Consider the following 22518-nt stretch of genomic DNA (forward strand, 5'->3'; position numbering starts at 1 on the left):
CGATTCGCTTTGAGGAGGGTGTCAATTTGCGCGGCGAACCAGGTGTGGTCATTGTTGACCAACTGACCGTATGGGTTTGTTTGGATTAGACCAGTCTAGTTTCGCAAACAGGCATCGCTACCGTGAGAAATTTAACGCTTTTGCGTGTCCACCATGTGGTCAGAAAACACTGTTTTAATTATCAGGGAGATCAGCACATTCCTCATTTCCAGAGTCACCGAGATTAAATTAATGACTTAATCGTGTCAACAATCAGTACGAGAAGTCGGTCCTGCGCAGATAGCCACTTTGTCTGCCGCGTCACAGCCCAAAGATATTATCATTTCTAGTGAGCATAATAACTGTGACATGTTTCGTACGACGCTCCAGGGCCACAGTTAATGGTGGTTTCTGGGAAAACTGAGGCTTACTAGCCGCGGCCGACATAAAGATAGTATCGGAGCCGTGCCGATCCGTTCCCACGAGGTGGCTCGCGAAACCTACGGGCTGGAGACCCTCGGACATCGGTCAGGAGTTAACGCCCGGACGAAAACATTAATTAAAATCGAAGACAACATAGACCGGTTTCGATTTTGCATGGTCAAGGTGGCGACCCTTCGGACCTGCCGATGGTAAGCTAATTATATTTCCGCACGTTTTGTCGGAGCATTTGCATGTGAATGGCCGCCACAATGGGGAATGTTGCTAATCTGCCGTGGAAAGGCACCCGGCAGGCCAGGTACTGCTCCAGTGCGGGACGGGTCGGCTCAATAGTTGTTAGAAACCCGATAGGTTTCCACTATAAATATTAGCTTCACGCTGAATAGCTAATGGCGGATAATATTGGATTTCACATTGTGATGGAAGATCTCATCAAGCCCTTTGTATTGCTGAATTTTGTAACAATACCGCTGCCTTTGAATTCCTTGAAAGGTCTTCATTATTCTCAATGATAACAAAATATGTAGAGTAGCTGGTTACCGGCAAATTAATGTAGCAGATAAACTTTACGGCCTCAAATGAAGCTCGTAAACCGAATCCGAAACACCGTCACAAAAAGGAATCAAAGTGTAAAATCATTTGTGTCGGATTAAAAAAGAAGCTAGCGAACGAGCGTGAGATATACACTACTATCAATCACCTGGTGATTTATATTCTCTCGCGGGGATGATGTATCGCCTGGACTCGAACACTCGACCGATGGTAAAAGTATTCGATAATTAACTTTTTAAAATTTGACTGACGCCTTCATCTCGTGCTCTGTTGAAAAAACCGTCTACGACCAAATATGTGAAATCGCCATATCGCTTAGCTTAATGCTCGGTTAATGCAAATCTAATCTATGTCCATAGTAATAAAGATCAGAATAGCGTGCTTGAACAGAACCTGTTACTCGCGTGTTTTGGCTTTGGTATGTGGAATATCTTCCATAAGTTCATTTCTAATGTCATCAACAAAAGCCTTGTTATGGGCTTATTAAAATTTTTGCATAAATTTACATTAGACGTGATTCATCGCTAATACCTAAAGCATCCGATCGAATCGTCGTTTAATAAATTAGGAGTGTTATAATATAATTATCGTTTCCAAAACTTGTTTGGGTCATATTTACAATGTCAGCCACATTTGAATGGCGCCAATGACTACAATAACAAAAATTCTATGATAAGTTAATATGAACATTTATAAGCTTTTCATATTTCAATATAATATTTAGAGAATTTTAGAGGATGCACATTAAGTTCTAAAAATTAAGATACATAAAATTAATGAAAGCACGTCTCGGGTACCTTAGACTGCAAACTAAACTGGATCAGAGATTTACTGGAAGGATGTTTATCAAATTGTATTGCAAAAGGGTTTTGTTTTTCGACTTATATTTTCTAATTTCTATTGTTACTTCACCAATAAATATTATGTCATTCTTCGTATACTCAAATGAATTTAGTCTCATCACAACTAATACATATCAGGCCACGCCAAACTCAATCAACGACGAATTCCCATTTTTTTTTAATATTTTGAAAATTCTAATACCATCGGCGCAAGTGTTTATGTGTAGAAATCCAACAATTCATCACGTGGACGTGACATTACATAGCACGTCAAAATACCCACCAACAGGGGGTTGGGTGAATGCGTCCCACTTGCGGGACCCCCAGTGCGCAGGCGCACGCTAACGAACTATACAGGTGATTTATCAGCGGCCAGCTCACACTCCGACGCTAATTCCTTTACGACGTGTGATGCTGGGTAATGAAATATCACGTCGTTGGTTCTTTAATTTGATTTGGATTATACATATACGATGATAGAAACTATGTGTGTACAAATTGAGTGTTAAATCACGTTTTTTATGAAAATATGTTGAGAAATGCTAATATTGGCAGATTTTATCGAAACACCTGTTGAGATTGTTATCCTAGTTTTATTATCTTGTAGCTTATCGTAGGTCATCTTCATCTATGATTTTCTAAGCAACTTCTAAATCCCTGCCTTTGCTAATATCTCACAACTTATGAGATTTCTTAGTATAACCAGAAACCTTAGTGTCATTTACAATGACAATTTCCTATTCATCACTAATAAGTGGTTCGTCCGCAAGTCTCGATTTACGCTCGCATTCACGGCCAACACTAAAACTATTTATGATAGAATTTCCTGCAGGTGAAATTTTCTCACAGTCGGTTGGCCTAATGCCGTACTATAATCTTGAATACCCAAGAGTAATGCACGTTTTGTATGTATATTGGTTACTACGTTAGTAGTCGCAGGGAACCAGTTCTGGTCGTGCCCTCTGTACGATACCACGCTATATTATATCCGTACCTCATATAATTTCACTTTATGTTTTAAGATCATGGTTTTAATGACGAGAAACCGAGATTATTGAACCAATCACTATCAGAACCAGAATAACATTCGAGAAAAGTGTGAAGACAATTAGGGTCACCTTTGATGCCAAAACATGTTATTATACCGAGTTGACAAGTTAATGTTTCCGCTAAAGAAATTAACGTCGTTATGCAAAATTTGGATGTTTAAATGTAAATATTAATTTTGTATGCTAATGTTTGTGATAGCTTAATAAGAGTGATGATAGCGATCGTAATCTGATGGCAACTCTTTCCGCGTTGTCACTTGGGATTCATCTGGCATTCGTATCTGCACGTCAGGTTGTCCGTAAGGCCCGTCATTACGTGAATCATAGCCAGTATCGTGCCGGGAGAATTTCGTGAGGTCACAGTTTAGTATAGCGGTTTAGGTGCCCTGCGGTCGTTCGGGCGAGCGAGACGGCGATACCTGGCTCTAGGAGGAACGAAAAGGAGGCTAGGTCTCTTCTCTGTCTAACGCCGACCGTTTCGTGACCCCGCAGCTAATCACATATCTGCAAGCGTGTTATGATTATCGCAAGGCTTCGTTTCTCTTACGTTGTTATGGTCAGTGACTCTTTGTACGATGCCTTTATCGTGAGTTTATATTGTTTTAGATGCAGGATTTACGCTGCGAAAGGTTTTAAGTTTCAGATTTGTGTTAACGTTTCTATTAATTTTGTTATTGTTTATAAATTGCTGTAATTTTTGATGGTAGAGGCCATAAGGTGCATTGCGTTGATAGTACTATAGAATGTTTATTGCTTCTTCTTATCTCCGTCGAGAACGCAATGGCCTTACCTGTTTCCGAGCTCGACATAAATCTTCGACGGCGTTTAATAAGTCCATAATTACTAAAACCGATTCCGACTAATGGGGTTGCAGGTATGCGCTTAATTCTCGGCACGTGCCGATCACTTTATTATACAATCTTTAGCATATTTCCGAGGAATTTTTATCTTTACGATAAGTAATTATATTATCCGGTACGGTCTTGATGTCTTCCGTGTAGGGTACTGTTAATTTAGATGTGCCCACCTGTGGAGGCGCGGTGGGCGGCTAAAACATCCCAACTTTGATGGCTTTTATGACGCTTTTACTGTTATTTGCATTCGATTGCTTCCAGCACTTAAGACTTCAACACTTGAAACTTTAATTGCGTCCAGTATTGTTCTTCATTTAGATACATGCTTGAAAATTGCCTTTCAGGTTTCTAGCCCTTTGGTCATTTCATTAATAGTTTACAATAATCATAAATGAAAATTCGTCATCATCCTCCAAACTAAACAGAACCATGGCGCCAAATAACTTGATAACATAAACTTAATCCAATAAAATATGCATTCATGCCTTTCGTACAAATATTTACCTCCAGCTTTTTAAATATCTAATTTATCGCCTCTATTTCATAAATCGTTCGACATTTTTTGTTTTCATTATCACGACAAACTTTTTAAACATCTTCAACTCCCAATATATCACAATCGAGTAATCTCGCGTCCAATCAAGCCCCTCATTCGTCAGTTTTCTCGCGTTTCGAAACAACGCTTTCTATTGGATGTCTAATCAGTATATTAGGGACAATATTTCTCTCTGACGTGTGCTCGAAAATTTTCTAATGATATCAAAACATAACCGTTAGCCAACAAAAGGTGAAGCATTTGTCGTTAGCAGCGACATAGGTATAGGCGCGTGCTGTGCTTTGAAAAATGGCTGACATCAATAACGGATTATCGACGTAAATAATGCTGGCAGTCGATATATTGGCTATCGATAGCTGAAAAGAAATAGTTAAGAAAAATATGACATATTTAAATTAGAAAATTATGAATAGGTAGGTACCTAGAGACTTTATTCGTAGAACCACAGCTCGCAGAAATTATTACCTACAGTGAATTCCGTTCTAAATTGCAATTCAATGCAATTAATCACTTTATGTAAACGACAATATTGAATGTGCTACCTGCCTACCTCTACTATTTTTTATACTCAGTGAATAAATTATACGAGAGATTATCTACTAAATTAAAGATGTACCTCCTGCTTCCAAAGAAATAGTTCAGGCTCAATTTATTCCATAACACCGTTTTATAAAAACGTGCTTATTCCGAAACCGCCTCTGTGGGCTAGTGGTTAGACCACCTGCTTCAGACGCAGAGGTCACCGGTTCGATTCCCAGTGGGGGCAGAATTTTCTGTTCGGTTTGGTTGTTCCAAGTCCGCCTGGCTAGCTACCACCATCTTACCTAAGTCTGTCGCCATAACAACAACGTTAACAGCATTGTTGTGTTTTGGCAGTTAGAGGTAAGATAGCCAGTTCCTCTGTCGTTGAGGATACCGGGTGAAGCTCGCTTCCACCTTCGGCCTGATCATCACTTACCATCGGGTGAGATACAGGCCAAGAGCTTCCTCGTTGTGGATAAAAAAAACTAACCATCGACAAATACATTCGTCATCACTACCCGTAACGAGATGGCTAACAACTAAAATAAATAGGGAAACGGTAAATGAAGTCGTATGGAATTTAAATCTACGAGGACGTATCTACCCTATCTTATGGATCTCCTCTAACAGATGGATGCAGGTTGTCTTCGTTAATGGTTCAATTTATGGGCGGTTATTTATGTTTTTGTTGGCTTCATCATTAGGCCTTAATCTCATTCGAATACTTATTTCATTTATCTTTGTATTTTGACAACGGCTCTATCAACGAATAATTTAGATTTTGAAACATTGTTTGTTGAAAATTCTTGTAGAATTAACAACCTTTGGGTTTTGTTAAAGCTGAGTTGTTGATACTTAATGATTTTCTTTCAATAAAAGCAAGTAATTATTTTGATTCTAAATAGTCAATTTGTTGTTAAATACAGTAGGTATTTAAAATAATAAACCTTTGCTTCCAAAATATTACACACAACTTTTAAATACAAAATAGTGTACGAAAGGTGAGCTTAATGCAAAAACAATTTTGTACCAGTCATCCTTTTATGATTCATATTCTAACATTTGGGGGAATCCCGGACTTACGAGTACTTAAGTATTAGATTACGTAGATTTTATTACAGTATAGCAATGTAAATAACTACAATTTTACGATTATAACTCATGACATACATTTCCTGTTAATTTTTATGGCTTTTGCTTCTGAGTACGCAATTACCACGTTTCTTGAGAAAAGGAGTGATTACTTAATTGATACTTAATTAAGGTAATACGCTTGTTTTTTAACCACAATAAGAATAACACTTACTTACTTTTATGTTTTAGCTTTCACTTAAGTAGAAAAGAAATTAAAGTTCATATTGACTTATTTTTAAATAGTCTCATCAGTTTCAAAGATTTTATTTTACTTTACCAAATCTAATGAAAATGAATTTTGTTTTTAGCAAAAAAATTATACTGTCCAAAGTATAGCCTATTATTAGTATAAGGGATAAACATACTAATAAGGAATCAACTAATCTAAAAATAGAAAAAAAGTTTTTCAATTAAATGGAGAGCTACAAAATTACCTACTTAAATAAGTACATTAAAATATGAATATTGCTGAAATCAAAATTAAAAATTACCCGCACTTTAAACTGCATCAACTCATATCGCAATCAATCATTATTGATTAAATTAATCGATATAAAACTGGATGATGGACTGTAATCGAGTCAATTCACGGTAATGAATTAGCACGAGGCCAATCGTCCAAGTATTTAAATTATAACATAGTATCCTTATGACAATAATAGTGGTGTGTACATAATTGCATAATAATTGACTTGTGTGTAGTAAATTTATTTATAGGTAGAAAAACTAGGTTTTGCCATTGTTTTGAATCTCTGTATCAAAACAACTCTTTTAGTACTATGTATAAAATGAGTTCAAAATCGGCAAACATGGGACATTATGGGATTCCCGTGCATAACATCCCGTAACTTCATCCCCTTTAAGATCTGTCCCATAAAAGTCCGTACAGCCGTTTTGAAGATTAGCTCTAAGATTATCAAAGTAAAATTTTATAGCTTTACAATTAATTGTATATTGAAAAAACTATTAAGTTACGGTAATAAACAATATCCAGGCTAAATAACACCTTCTAATTAAATCAACCTTGCTTTATCTATGATTAAGATTATAACTACAATATTAACTAGAGGTTTTATAATTATTAGATTGAAATCTTCTTATTTTTAATTTGTTTCAGTACGAGGTTTTCTTAAAATAACTCTATTTTATACATTTTCCCGCTTATAGAATTAATAAAGTCACATAAAATTATGTCATGAAACCAATTTATGTAAAAAATCTTTAGTTCTTAGATCAAATTAAAACAAATTATTATTGCTGGGAAATGAACCCAAACCCTCTGAGACAAGAAAGTCTCAATTTTTTAACACTGGACCACGGAGGTCACACTAAACTTTACTAAAGTGTTCACATTTTAAAAGAAAAAGAATTTGGTAAAAAAATTAAGAACAGATTTACTGTTTCTTTCCACTTACTTCATAATGATTGGTGTAGATAACCGGCCAAGATTTGTCGGAATTATCTGACAAAAGTAATTTTAAAAATACCAAGTCATTTTGCGTACGAGCGTCCGCCATTGACAGATCCAAGAAATGACATGACACTCGAATAGTTTCCTCGTGATGTGTGTCAAGAACGCTTTAGTTATCGCTCTTAATTCAATTGCATAAGGTGTATTTCTTCGTGTACTTATGTTTTTTGAATTAAGACAATATGAAGTATTAAAGTGGTTTATTGTAAAACTCGCGTAAATGGGTTACGCGTGTCTTGAATTAATGATATGTTTTGAAATGTTTTGATATTGTGACTCAACAGAACTTATTTTTATAATATCCAGAAATAAACTTGGTATTTTTTAGTCACTTTGATTTTAAGTCAAGTAATAAAATGTTAAGGCTGAGTTTGCGCCATCTTACTTTGACAAACGTCAAAAATCTGTCAAATTCCATACAAAAAGCACGGGTTTAATGTTACGATTAAAATAAGGTGGTGCAACTCGCCCTAAGTTTATTAGTTTGAATCTAATTCACCTTCTGTATAGTAAATCTCCTTCTGTTGGTTTATGAACCCTATGCAATGATATTATCGTATCGCTTTTCCTCTTTTAAAATGTGTCTTGGTTAAATTGGATAGACAGAATCTCTGTGTGTTCTCCATTCAGCTTTTGTCCTTTAATTCACCTCTTACATGTTTATTTTCCACCACTTGGTTATCTATAACATCCTCCGAAATGCTGTGATTATTAATCTAATTTATCATTCCTAATTGTTTGATTAGTTTAGACGTGAATACAACATAAACAAACACACAAAGTAATTCATACAAAATATCACTAAAATATACATTGATTACATTAAAAGATTATGCCTATTAACTGTTCAACCAATAAACATTTCAAATCACTAAGCCAATGCCATACATTTCCCCACAATATATTTACACAAGACGCTTCTTTATTTACAAAAGCCGTCTTATTTATTCGCCTCCCCGTTATTTGTTAAGTAGCAATTTAATTTATAAACAGTGCTAATTTTCACTTAATCCTCTGAGCTATGCTTATGGGCCGACGATTTGATTAAAAACGAATGAAATTATCAATCTTATAAAAAAGTAAATAGAAATCAAGTTTCTACACCATTTTGCTGTCAAAAGAAATGAAAATGAGACGTAAATGTATAATTTGTTGGCTAATGGGTATACTTGTGCTAAATACATTGGAAAAGCAGTCACTAATATAAGTAACTAGCTTTCCGCCCGCGGCTTCGGCCGCGTGGAATTTTGTCTGTCACAGAAAAACTTTATCGCGCGCGTCCCTGTTTCAAAAAGCGGGATAAAAACAATCCTATGTCCTTTCCCGGGACTCAAGCTATCTCTATGCCAAATTTCATCAAAATCGGTTGAGTGGTTTAGGCGTTAAAGAGAGACAGACAGTCATAGTTACTTTCGCATTTATAATATTAGTATAGATTTACCTGAATTTCCATTGACAGTATTTTTCAATGACCAAATATTATTTAAGATTAGAGTAAGCTGACGAAATAAACTAAAGTATTACAGAAAAGTAAACACAATATCTTCTTGTTTTTATTAAACTTTGGAACGTTGATTCATAACATTATCGTATTGTTTTCTGTTACTTTGTTTTTAAGATAATAATAGTTTTAGGTCTGCTGGTTTCTAATATTTTAAAGAGTGAATTAAATGCCTAGTAATACAGCATTTACCACAAATCAAAATTATGTAACTGACATTTTAGGTACCTTATAACTGAAAATCAAATATTGTTTAATGAAGAATGATAAAATATGATTATGATTCTACTGAAACATTACTAAAATGAATGCAAGAATTATGTTCCGAACACATCAAATAATACCTGTGGGCGTAGTGTGAGTTTACGTCATCATGCATCAGGCATTCGATGTCAACTGCGTAAAAAAGTGACTTAAAATGTATGACGGATTTTACAGCGCCCCTAGTGGAAACTTTCAAGAACTAAAATCTAAATATATAAAAGGAGAAACTGACTGACTGACTGACTGACATATCAACGCACAGCCTAAACGGCTAAACGTAGGCACTTGAAATTTGGAAAGGACGTAGCTTAGGTACCGTAGAGGTGCACTAAGAAAGGAATTCCCGAAATTCCCACGGGAACGGGAATTAGCGGGAAAATCCTTTTGTATGAAAAATCTAAACCGCTTAAGTTAGACGCTTGAAATTTGGCATGCAGGTACCTTAGTAAACTTAAAGCTTAGTTACAACAGGATATTGCAAAATTATCACGGGAACGGGAGTTAGCGGGAAAAAACATTTGTATAGAAAAATCTAAACCGCGTAAGATAGATGAAGGGGGTAAAACGGGATCTACGCGTACGAAGTCGTGGGCGGCCGCTAGTCTTCATATATTTTTAACACAGTCGATATCGAATGTGTTTGATGTAAACAAACACACTAGGCCCCCTGACCGCAATTTGAATAATCAAGCAACAATACTTGTCATTACGATACAAAAATCGGTAATGCACCTAATCGCAGGTTCGCATTCAATTAAAGTGTTGGGATAATTCCGTGGAATAGGAGTGATCGTGCGCGCGCGCCGCAAGTGGGCCGCGCGCGCTCCCACGCCTGTCCACACCTCGGTGTACCACAGGCAATAGCGAAGCAGTATGTTAAGTCCGATGTTATGTTGTTATTTAACTATTTATTTACGTAATCTATATTTATAAAACTCAAAGGTGACTGACTGACTGACTGACTTTTCAGTCAGTCTGAAATTTGGCATGCAGGTAGATGTTATGACGTAAGCATCCGCTAAGAAAGGATTTTACGAAACTCCACCCCTAAGGGGGTAAAACGGGATCCACGATTACGAAGTTGCGGGCGGCCGCTAGTAAGGTATAAAACCTATGAAAGTAAAATAAATTAATAACAGGCAGGCCGCTACTAATCGATCAACATGGAAAGCATTGGGGCCTATGTTCAGCAGTGGACGTCCTATAGCTGAAATGATGATGATGATAAAATGGATAAACAGATTCCAAAAAATACCAACCGAATTGAGAACCTCCTCCTTTGTGAACTCGGTTAACAAAAAGAAAAAGAGGAAGGCAAATAAAGAAATGAAATCAAAAATATAGCAAGCCCACAATGATAACGAAAAGCTAAATTAAGGGGAAAAGTGTGAGTAGCTGAAAGAGGCCTTTGTTTCATATAGACGTTTTTTTTTTAATTCAACTTTACTTCTGTTTTAGAATAATAACTCCGTGTTACTATGAGAAGAGAGAGAGAGAGAGCTTAAGAAACTCGATTACTATGGTCAAATCAGAATCAAGTTTCAACCTCTTTTTTCTTTGAAGTCCATAATAATGTACTTAACCTTAAGGCCAAGTAAATCTAACCAAGTTTACATGAAATTCATTTTCAACTTTAAATCTCTACAAAGTACCTACTCCTCGAACCTACTTAATTAGTGCTTATCAAAGCGAGTTACTGGCCATATTTTCGACTGTGCAAACTGACGCGAGTCATTACACTATCTCGAACGCATCTCCGAAATGACGGTGCGTCGGTATCGGGCCGATCGGCGCGCGCGCATCGACCGCTTGTTTGGCTTTTAGCAACTAATTATGACTCGATATTTCGAGGATCACCGCTGTTTTATGAGCGTGGATGGTTACAGCTCTGGATTTTGCTGTTTTGGCAACTTCAAAACCTTTCAGTGGTCCTTTAATACAACATGATGAGCGTTAAATATTCAGGCAGCTAGATCAGGTTGAGGTCTTTAGATGAGTACATTTACTTTTGAGGCATATTAAGAGTAAGTCGTTCAAGTTTGATATTTAGGGACAGTTGCACCACCTAACTTTGACCGTAACTATGTATAACACGATAACCGGTGTTTTTTGTATGGAGTTGAAAGATTTTTGACGTTTGTCAATGCTAAAGTAAGAAGTTAGGTATAACTTCTTGATATGATTATTACACCTACGAAATCTTTCCAAAGTCCGATTTCGTGTGAAAAAATCCAAATCTGCGTAAAGCACTCACAATCGCCGTCTTCCCGGAACCACCGGTTGTCACTTCCACCGAACTTGTCTGACAAAAACAACCTGCTGGAAATAAAAAGAGTTAGCGCGTGCTGGCCCATTCGCCGCGGTAAGGCAGTGGCCATGCTTTAGTTTATTATATTTTTATAAAAAAAACCCCTTGTTTTGCCAAGAAGAAGCAAGGATTTTTTATAAAAAAATCTCGGAGCTTCTTAAAACTCAGTAAAGTATTAGAACAAGTTTATACAATTTTTTTCATCCGTAAGAAGGCACATGAGGCTAAAATTATAGCCATCCATAGTGTTTTCAGTTATGATACTGTCGACTTTAAAAGAAATGTTATGGTTTGATGGCATGGCAGATGACTTGATTAGTTACGAGTATATTGAGATATTGGTATGGAGCTAGACATTTATTTAATTGTACCAGGAAGACCAAGGCTTACAATATTACATTAGCTAGTTAGTAGTACCAGAAGTAACACTATGAACACGGCTTAAGTCTGCCAAAAAACTCCCGCGCGCTTGGAACGATTCCCGCGCCGAGCATTCTTCTCTGCGTTTTGACGATTCGTCGCGCGATGATTTGTGGCATCACGACAAGGCTGGCATGCTGTACAGACAGCACATCAAGCTTAACACTGTGGCATCTTATGTCGTTGTAATAAGTACCATTTTTCAACGAAAAATTATGGTCTGACGTGCTATCGAATGTACCGTTGAGGAAGAAAATGCGTAGCACTTGTCAAGTATTGGTTTATAGAGTTTAGATGTAAGACTAAATTCTCGAAGATCATGATTGTTCGAATTGCTAATTGTTATTGATATGGAACTTACTTCATTTACGTTACACATTATACACTGCCAAAAGCGTTTGACATATTTTCCAAAAGCTTAATAAAACTCCAAGCAGCGTTCATTCTTACAGTTGAAGAGGTGCTGAAATCTCGTAACTTCACGGAAAACCATAACTTTCTGAACCACACCGTACTACACGTAGATCTATCTCAAAACTATCTAATTTCACTTATTAATATTAATTAACATATCCAAAACAATGTAAGGAAGTATCTCGAATCTTCGTGAACCACAATTTTCACCTGTCTCCAGTCATGATTAAGATTTTACTTTTTCGACCAATCACCTGCTTCTGTAGCAAAAACTGTCAATAAGCCATGCTAAATTCTGTACCCCCAGTGAAAAGGGATCTAACTCGACTTAGATCAAAATTGACTTTATAACATAATGTGAATCTCTGAAAAATTAGCTATTTTTGTATCTAATCGGTATGTTTCTACGACGTATAGAAAAGAAAATAATGTTGTGCCAAATGATACAAGTAAGGCTTTGTGAACCAATTTTGAGTTTTCTTTCGTGTATATTGATACATGTCTACTTTTAACAAAGTGTACCGGAGGCTTCTTTCAATTTTTTATTGTGTCAAGAGGTATGACTCGTGTTACTACTTTTTACACGATTGAAGTTGTTCAGATTGAATTTGTGATTAACAATATAAGATGACTCATATTAATATACACAAAAAAAACTATGTATTGTTGGTTGGTGAAAAAGAATGTAACTTAATTTAAATCACAAAAAGTAAAAAACAAAAGGTTATTTTTTTTGTGTATAATGATTCAATTAGACTAATACCATTAACCACAAAACTTTCGTACATGTGTAAAATGTTATAAGTTACTTAGATCAGAAACATTTGAAAATCGCAACTAATAATTTGGTTAATTATTTGGTGTAAAATGATATAACTTAGCCCAAACGTCAGATTAAAGGAAAANTTATCCATTGTTTTTGGGACACCCTGTATTTATATTAGGGAAACAAACAATTTTGATATACAGACAAATAATCACACAAAAAAATAGGACAGAAATCAGAAAAGTTTCCACAGTTAAAAATTCATAGAAAGTACCTATTGTTGATATGATTGTCGTAGTCTGTGTTCATATAAGCAGAGAAGTATAGTCAGTCAGATACTACGTACGAAGAAGAGGGTTGGGAATTACCAAGAGGAGTATATACCCTTAGCTGGTGTCCAGTGTTAATGAGATGCAATGCGACACTAGTTGACGAATGAGTCAGCTATTCCAAGTTTTCTTTCTTGAACTTTTTTCGTCACCCAAGGTGTAAAAATATGACTTCCTTTCATTAAAGGATAAACAAATGAGCAAATTATTAGAAAGATACAACCTCTAGGCAGAGTAGGTAGGTATTTAAGTCGTGTTGTTGAACTCATGATTACATAATTCTAATATTTTCATCTACGCGTATGTCTAAAATGGATTCTTTAAAATGTGATTTTCAATATTACTGTGAAAGAGACTGGAGCCCCATTATTATCATTATTCAAATTACTGTATTTAAACACACGAATTTACACGGTTGAACGAATGCCTAAAATAGAATCGATTTTACGTAACACACCACCGTTTTATTTGGTTCTTTGGTGACAAAACAACGTCAAAACTTGAGTCTTATATAAACTATTTTGAAATTAAAAGGCAAACCATGCGTACAAAGCCGCTGGCATAAGCTACCAGAGCTATTTGTAGGTCCACTACAAATTACTTTTTCTATGGTTCTACAATGTATAGATCATTTCATCCACGAAGACGCGCCCCACCATTCTTCCACTGTTTGAGTGTAATCGGTACACGTTAAGATTATTCATGAGTGCATACGCACACTACAATAATGATGCTCGGATTGTTCAGATCAAATTCTCCGCACCCGCGCTTCCCTCGACCAAAAATTGTTGGGCGCGTCTTCGTGGATGACATGATCTATAGGACTGAACTGAATAGTAGGATCACAGATCAACTAGCCCTGCCAGGCCAGCAACGTTAACAGTTATAATCTAAAATTAAAATGATTGATTTACATAATAACTTTCGATGACCAACGAATGTTGTAGAATCTTCTGCGTTGGCAGAATAATTAACCAACATGTAATAAGCTACCAATCTCGTTATTGGAAGGTCATAATGTTGTCGCTGAGGTCTATGTTTTATATTCCGCACTCATTAAAAAAAAGAGGCTGACAAAGGTGACAGTTTCTTCCGCCACTTCTTCCCAGCACCAGCACTGTGCTGGTGCTGGGTATGGTACAACATATTATGTGCTGGCAGCACATATGTTGTCCCGAAGTGGTGGCAGGGCAAGCTATATTTGGGACGTGTATAAGAGCCCTGGACCTTTCCTTTGCCTATGTACTGAATCAACTATTTAATTTCAGAGGTAGGTATATGAAGTAGATTCTTCCTAATGGCTACAACAGAGTGTTATGGAATAGGGATACGTTGTCAAATTGGTAACCTAAGTAACAACGTTCAATCAAAATATGATGTTCTTAAGTCGACACAAAGGAAAATGTAACATGTCCAGACTCCAGACTCCAGACCCCTTATCATCAGATCATACTTCGTTCGTTTCAGTCAGCGCCGAATGACATTCACTGCTGGAAACCCCCCCAAGGATTTTCCAGATGTGTTTGAATAACCAATCAGATTTCTAAACCGACCGAAGCTGAACGGAGAGATGTGGAAATAAGAAAATCTGCTATTGCCATTGTTGTTAAAGTATTCCATAAAACAAATGCACAAAAGGAATCAATTTAACCACTATGGCCACGCACGAGTCCTTGACCGACTGCCTGACCTTCGATGGCAAAGAACTTTAACATATTCTAAATAGTAAATACTTTAAAATGTTACTGTCTAATCAACAAAGAATTAAAGATTAGTACAGTATCATCCCGGTAGTAACCTCTATTAAAGCCAAATATGTAGTTTATAAATAAATAAACACTACAATAATACATAATTAACACGTGTCTGTTGATAGATTAACACTAAAATATTAACAACAAAGATACTGGAACCATTTCGCCGCATTTTCAGGCCTCTATTTGAGAACCTCTGGATAAGACCAGAACGCTGAAATTTTCGTCATCTAGTAAGCTATAATCACATACTTAAAATCCAAAATTTCAAGTCTGTAGGTCATTTAGTTCCGAAGTTATGCGAAAGCAAAGTTTCGCATTTACGACACTCACTCACTCACTGATGATCATCAAAATAGAACTAGTACTTCCCATCAACTCAGAGAGCTGAAATTTGGTACAGAGTTAGGGTTTAATGGGAAAGCTATAAAAGCCATAAAGGGAAAACTATAAAAACTAGGAAAATAGAAAATCTGTAGTAACACCACATTCATAATCAATACTACTAGCGCCACACCGGCACCGTGGTGTTCGCCTATACTGCTCACCGCTAGATAGCGCTAGCACTTTGAGCGTCATTTTTCTGCTTTCTGCATCGCGGTGTCCAGATTTTTTTCCTTTCTATATCCCCCCGTCGATTAAGTTGAATGTTGTGTAAATATTTGAATTTCGTTGATTTCGTTTATTATATTATGGTGAGGTTGGCTAAGGTTAAGTTATTAATACAACTTCTGCTTTGTTGTCCATTTTAAAGGTCGTTGAGTTTATTTGTGTTTAATATTGTAAAAAAAATGTCGATAATTATTAAAGAAAAGACGACGACGTTAAATAATTATGCCACTTTCTACAAAAAGAAGTGAAATCCCACCAAAAACATTCTGTAAAAAACTAGCCAAGTCTCGATGGAGCTACTTGTTTATCTCTAAAAAGTAATGAAATCTAGACAAAATCGTGCCAAGTCTATGGTTCCTTACTGCAATTTCTTTATTATTATAGTTAATGTTTTGTGACTTGGCCGTTGAACAATCTTTATAAGATAATCATACATAAGTATTATTGAAATACGCAGCTTTATCAAGCCTAGTTGACTGGTTATTGAATCAACGTTTTCCAAGTGGCAATTTTCCATCGTCAATGGGTAGCGGTTCTGGCGACAGATTGGTGCAATGGTGTCATGGAGCACCTGGTTTTGTACCCTTCAACGGCCAAGTCACACAACATTAACTATAATAATAAAGAAATTGCAGTAAGGAACCATAGACTTGGCACGATTTTGTCTAGATTTCATTACTTTTTAGAGATAAACAAGCAGCTCCATCGAGACTTGGCTAGTTTTTTACAGAATGTTTTTGGTGGGATAAAGCTGACGCTTAGGTACATGAACTTCTTTCGTGAGATTTTCAAATACATCGATTTATTCTGATACTTTGACCCTTAAGGAAATGAATGTGACACTTGGTTTACATAGTTATGTAATGTTTGTCACGAAATTTCTATTTCTCCAAAATTCACCTATGAAGTATCATCAATTATTATCAAAAGACTCCCCGCAGTCTACAGACTTTAGTCAGCCGATGGTTTGATCGGTTTTTAATTTGTATGAGGAATCCGCTTATACCAAATAACCATGTAAATTACCAAATAAGTATAGAAGATACTTGTTCATCAAACTGATTATTATCAGCCCGACCCAACTATCGGCCGACAAAAAGTCTATATGTAGTATGCGGGGTATCTTAACTGTCTTGGATCCAGAAGGCGTGCCCCCACCAAGTCGAGCAAAAANTCTAATTATATCTAACATTACCTTTCACCTAAAAAATATTTCACCAAGTTATCTCTAATAGCGACGAAGCAGGATTTTTTTTAACTTCAAATGCGATTTCCCAAAAATCACCATTTTCGACTTAACTCCCTTTTCACTGGGGGTACAGAATTGTCAATGGTAACCGGTGGCTCGAGCAACTTTTTGATTTCATACTACAGACACAGTCGTGACCATATTTTTCCAAGAACTGAAGTTTCATTCAACATTTTACCACAAAATCTATTTAGTTTTTCTAAGACTGCTTTCGCAGGACTTTCATATTTGGGGTAGATAAACCTTATGTGTGCCTTAAGTTAGGTAAACTAAAAAAATAAAAAACACAAGAAATTGGATTTACGAGTAATATGTACTTATTATTATTCTGTGGTAATATTGGGAATCAATGTTGAGTACCTAACCATATCGAAAATCTTAGGCTGAGTAGCGCCATCTTACTTTAACTTTGACAAATGTCAAAAAATTGCTATCGTTATAGTTACCGTTAAAGTAAGATGGTGCAACTCAGCCTTAATATCACAACATTTCTAATGATAACGATCAAGAAAAAGTACATAAATCGAATGGCTATGATAGTCAATTTTTCAATATTTAAAATTTAATAACACACAGTAATTCAAACAGTAAAGAATATTAGATGAATAACAGGGCTCAGCTCTGCTTCTTTATAAGATGGAGGTCAAATACTTGCTAGGGGACAATTTAAAACGCATTAATAGAAATTACTACGTTGTTGTGGCAACGAGAATTGTACGATCTGTGATGGACAGTAATGCTCAGTTTCCACTCTTACCCAGTTTTGTAACTGAAGCATCATCATTTTGATTATGTAATTCTATCTCATTGTGTATTTACCTTAATTTTGTTTATGAAACTAAATTCTGTTCAAGCCGTTAAAACCCTTTGTCTTGTTTATTATTTTTCTTTGTTGATGTCTGTCATGTGAACTAGATTTGTCAATGTCGCATAAAATAAGAGCTATCGAAGAAACGCGAGTTTTTAATTAGTTAGATAAATTAATACATCTAGATACTAAACAATGTCAGATAAAGGTTCGTAGCAAAACAATACTTAAATTATTATCATTTTATTAATATCTATCTAATTCGAACAAAATTACAGCAACAAAATTATATCGAAAGCCAAATACTCGTAAACCTAAGCCCATAATGTCCAAGCAAACTCCACATTTATGTCAGTTTCATCTCAAATCAATTTCCCAGTCATTAAGCATTTAATTATCCCATAACAGTAGGTAATTTAGTCTTATGGTAACACTTAAATTATACCAATGAAAGCAAACCCCTTCTTCTTAGTAGTCGGAGTAGGAACCGGCATTAATATAATTACAACGTCTCGCAGTTGTTAGGACGAACATAAACTGAGTTATTACAGTCATAACGAAATGCAATGAACTTGTGTTCACATGCTAATTGCTATCTGCCGGGCACGTATGTATTTTAACGTCAATTATACACGTCAAATAAAATTTAGAGTCACATTTACTACTGGATTGCCCATATAACAGAAAATCCTTGGTAAAACAGTTAGATTTAAGAATGCCTCAAGGGTCTATTTTGAGTCCTGTGTATTAATTGTGTTTTTTCTTTGTTTCAGCTGTACAAAGAGGCCGAGTGCCACCAACGCAACCTACCGGCCTCGCCCTCCCTGGTCAGTTTGCCCTCGCAAACGGAGACCCCGCAGCCGGCCTCAACAGCCATCCCTACCTGTCCTCCTACATTTCCCTGCTCCTCCGAGCAGAGCCATACCCAACCTCAAGATACGGCCAGTGCGTTCAGCCTACCAATGTGATGGGAATAGACAATATCTGCGAGCTTGCCGCGAGGCTGCTGTTCTCCGCGGTGGAGTGGGCGAGGAATATCCCGTTCTTCCCCGACCTTCAAGTGACCGACCAGGTCGCGCTCCTGAGACTAGTCTGGTCGGAGTTGTTCGTGCTCAACGCGTCCCAGTGTTCTATGCCGCTGCACGTGGCTCCGCTGCTGGCGGCCGCGGGTCTGCACGCCTCGCCGATGGCGGCAGACCGAGTGGTCGCCTTCATGGACCACATACGAATCTTCCAAGAGCAAGTGGAGAAGCTGAAAGCGCTTCACGTCGACTCGGCGGAGTACTCCTGTCTGAAGGCCATCGTCCTCTTCACGACAGGTAAAATTTTAGATAGTCTTTTTGGGGAGGCGCGGTTGTTGCTTTACAGAGTGGCCGGCGCGGGTGGCGCCGTGACCAACTACGGGGAGTTGTTGACGTTGGTACGGACGCATTTAGATGCGTACGCCGACGCCACGAGGGTCCAGGCGCCGCCCGCGCCGCCTCCGCCGTCCGCGGCTTCTTCAGGATACTATTCTACGCTGGACACGTCACTTGGCGTCAACTCCTCGCTCTCGTACGGCAGCTTCCTTTCAACACCGTCTAGACTGCCACCAAATTACACTAGTAGTCCTCGAATGCCTGAAGCTAGTGCAAATACGTCTTCTCCTTTCAAATTCTGGGACGGTGGAGTTAAAAGCCACAAATCTGAGCAGGGGGGTTGACGCCACGTATGGGCTTTGGAATGGGATTACGTTGGGTGCTGACTGCTTGTCACTTGGCATCTTGGGCTAACTAGGGACATCCTCCGCGTATTTAACCGTTAGCTAGGGCACTATATGTTTGTGAACGGGGATAATAACTCTCACTCCTCGGACCGAAGGATGGGGAGTCCGCGACTTATTGTTCTCGCCGGTCAGAGATTCTTCCGCGAAAATGTGATATTGTAAATATTTATTTATTAATTTATTGTAGTTTAAAGTTAATTTACCGCGTATCGTCGCGTTACATTAAGTGATTTATTACTTGTAATTTACTAATTTATTTGATATTAATACACGCGCGTAATTTATTGTCTACTAATTTGGTTTCATTTTATATCTTATAATTTCCTATTATTTAAATGTAGCTTGGTGAAGGTATGGTTGTGGTGATTCTCGTTGCGATGCGTTCGCGTTGAAGTAAAATTTAATTTTATACGGGAATAGCAATAAACTTTCATTTTCCGTGTTGTTACGAGCCGGTTAAGGCAACGCCGGGTCCGAGACAATTTCTCGTTTTAGTACCGCTGAAGTGGTCGGGCTTCGACAAATTTTACTTCCAAAGATATCTAGATAGTTCCGCGCATTAATTTTGAATGCTAATTAGATTTAAGCGTTTCTGCGGTGGACATCAAATTATGTATTTACATTTTCAGGATGACGCTACGACAACAATTTTTCAATTAATTATACCAACACAAACTATCGTATACTATTGAATTTTATCGGGGTCTTTGAAACCTAAAATTTTCATTTGTTCTCATTTATCTGAGCAAAAAGCTTTAACAAACTTCAAACTTATAACAAACCCGGCCAAGTCTAAAGACGGCTTATAAAAACAAATGTTTACAACAAAATCAGTAAGAAAAAATTAGGTACATTTTCATTGAAATATTATCTTTCTGAAAATGCCACCGGTTTTTCAGTTGCGCGAATTTCCGCGCCACGTTATGTGTACATATAAAATTTTACCGCAAAACGGCTAACACAACACTGTCACTGGTTACTAAACAGAATATAAAAGTAGTACTGTGCATCCAACACTGAGTCTGCCGACCATTTTATGCTGGTCCCCTTCCCTGCTCTCGGTTGGGACAGAGAGGGTGTTAAAGGGGGATTTGTGTGTACAGATGGGGATCTTATAAGGGTGGTCAGCCTGGGGGTACAATGAATATGCATTGGCAATAAGCCGGCAACTTTCTCTGGACTCGTCGCATAATAGTGTAGAGCCAACTTTGCGTGTGCTGGATTATCGTAGATTGATTCGTTAATGCGTTTACATCGCAGAGTTTGGCGTGTAAGTTGCGTCGCCATTGTCCGCCGTGTGTGCGGTTTATCGGTGTGAAATAATGTGCGATTGGCTTGATAGACTTGAATTACGGTTCATAATATGAGGTGCCAAAAGCATGAAATGCTATCATAAACTTCTGATGAATTTACAGGTGGTTTTTTTTTCTAAAAGTATTTTATTTTATTTGTGATGTAAGTTTTTGAAACTCACCAATAACATTTCGCCACAGCTTGGGGACAAAAAAAGATAGCCTAGTGATTTTTAAATGTAGACTTAAATTGGGTACATAGTCCTGTTACTTTCAATTAGTGTTATGTTATTAGTTTCAATAACTTTAAATACACGGTAGTAAACTGCCAGTCATTGGACACTTAAGAAAGTTATTGGACAGTTATTTACTGAATTAAAAATAGCATTTCTATTTCAACAACTGAGAGATTCCGACTGATGGAGATAAAAGGGCGTTTTTTTGAAGGAATATTCATTTTAAGAAAATTCAAGGATTGTTTTGTCCAATGACTGGCAGCGTCCAATGACTGTCGGTTTACCCTAATTTACGTAAAATTTCCTATTATCATCAATTATTACATTCGTCATACAATCCAACCAAATACCGCATCACAGCTAACCTACTAAGTCTTGAAAGAATAAAAGCAATGATCAACAAAGTCCATAGCATAATTAAACAAGGCTGATATTGAAAGGTTCTCACACGGCTTGCGCCACAGCCACAATGGCTGTCTGTTCAGGTGTAGGGTGCATTACCGGCGAGCTTAGTCACGCTAGGGTGACCACAAGTCATGTAAAAGTAATAAAAAAAAATTACCAAAATAATAATATGCATTACTTGCAAATAGATTAAATAGTAAATAATAATAAATAAATAAATATCCTTGGACATTTTACACTGCGCTTCTAGTCCTAAACTAAACAAAGCTTGTACTATGGGTAATAGACAACGGATATAAACATACATAAATACTTTTTTTTTCAATTGTCGTAAAGAGGCGTCTAGAGAATTTAACATTTTTAGGAGATTTCATTTCAAGATCGATTTGCAATGTTTATTTTACCTGACATGAGATTTTCAAATCGTATTTGATTACGACTGTCATATTGTTATACTAACACTGGACTACTAATTAGTAGACAGATTAGAATTTTGGTAAGCCCAAAATTGCTTTATACGAATCTTATTCATAAGATTTATTTTTGTACTTCTAAAATTAAATTCAGTTTTAGTTAGCACTATAGGTATAAGAGATAATCTTAATAATGACTTTTGTGGTTTTGTTCGGGATTTACAATCTTAATTAATTACTAATTTTATTTGTAGGAATATTTTGATCACGAATGCGTCGTTTTTCTCATGATAGCGGATCACAATCGTATGAATAATAGCAGATGATTCAATATCCTGTTCCTTGTACATTAGACTATTACATTTTTGTTTAAAAATCGCATCTATTTATTACTGCATAAGGTGCCTCAGTGATTATGTTGATGTGCCGTCGCTTGCTAATGACTAACAAGGCACTCAGTCCAAAACAAGTAGTCAAATTCATAGAAATCGCCATCGCATTAGTCAGCTCCTACATGTAGGCTTCATGTCAAAGTCTGACATTTTTAAAGTCTTCTTCCACTCACGTGGCTTGTACTGAGGT

General features: G+C 36.8%; 1 protein-coding gene across 1 annotated transcript in view; it reads left to right on the forward strand.

The window, feature by feature from the left end:
- The window catches only part of svp (COUP transcription factor 2), a gene marked incomplete at its 5' end in the record, with an annotated part of 89422 nt that overhangs the window by 19308 nt on the left and 47596 nt on the right, over nucleotides 1-22518 (forward strand). Inside the window, one exon of the mRNA XM_028307120.1 lies at nucleotides 18599-19144. Within this exon, the coding sequence (XP_028162921.1) occupies nucleotides 18599-19144 (546 nt within the window). The remainder of the gene's footprint in view (nucleotides 1-18598; nucleotides 19145-22518) is intronic.

Source organism: Ostrinia furnacalis, unplaced genomic scaffold (genome assembly GCF_004193835.3).
Source record: "Ostrinia furnacalis isolate ACB-3 unplaced genomic scaffold, ASM419383v2 OfSCF2101, whole genome shotgun sequence".
Lineage (NCBI taxonomy): Eukaryota > Metazoa > Arthropoda > Insecta > Lepidoptera > Crambidae > Ostrinia > Ostrinia furnacalis.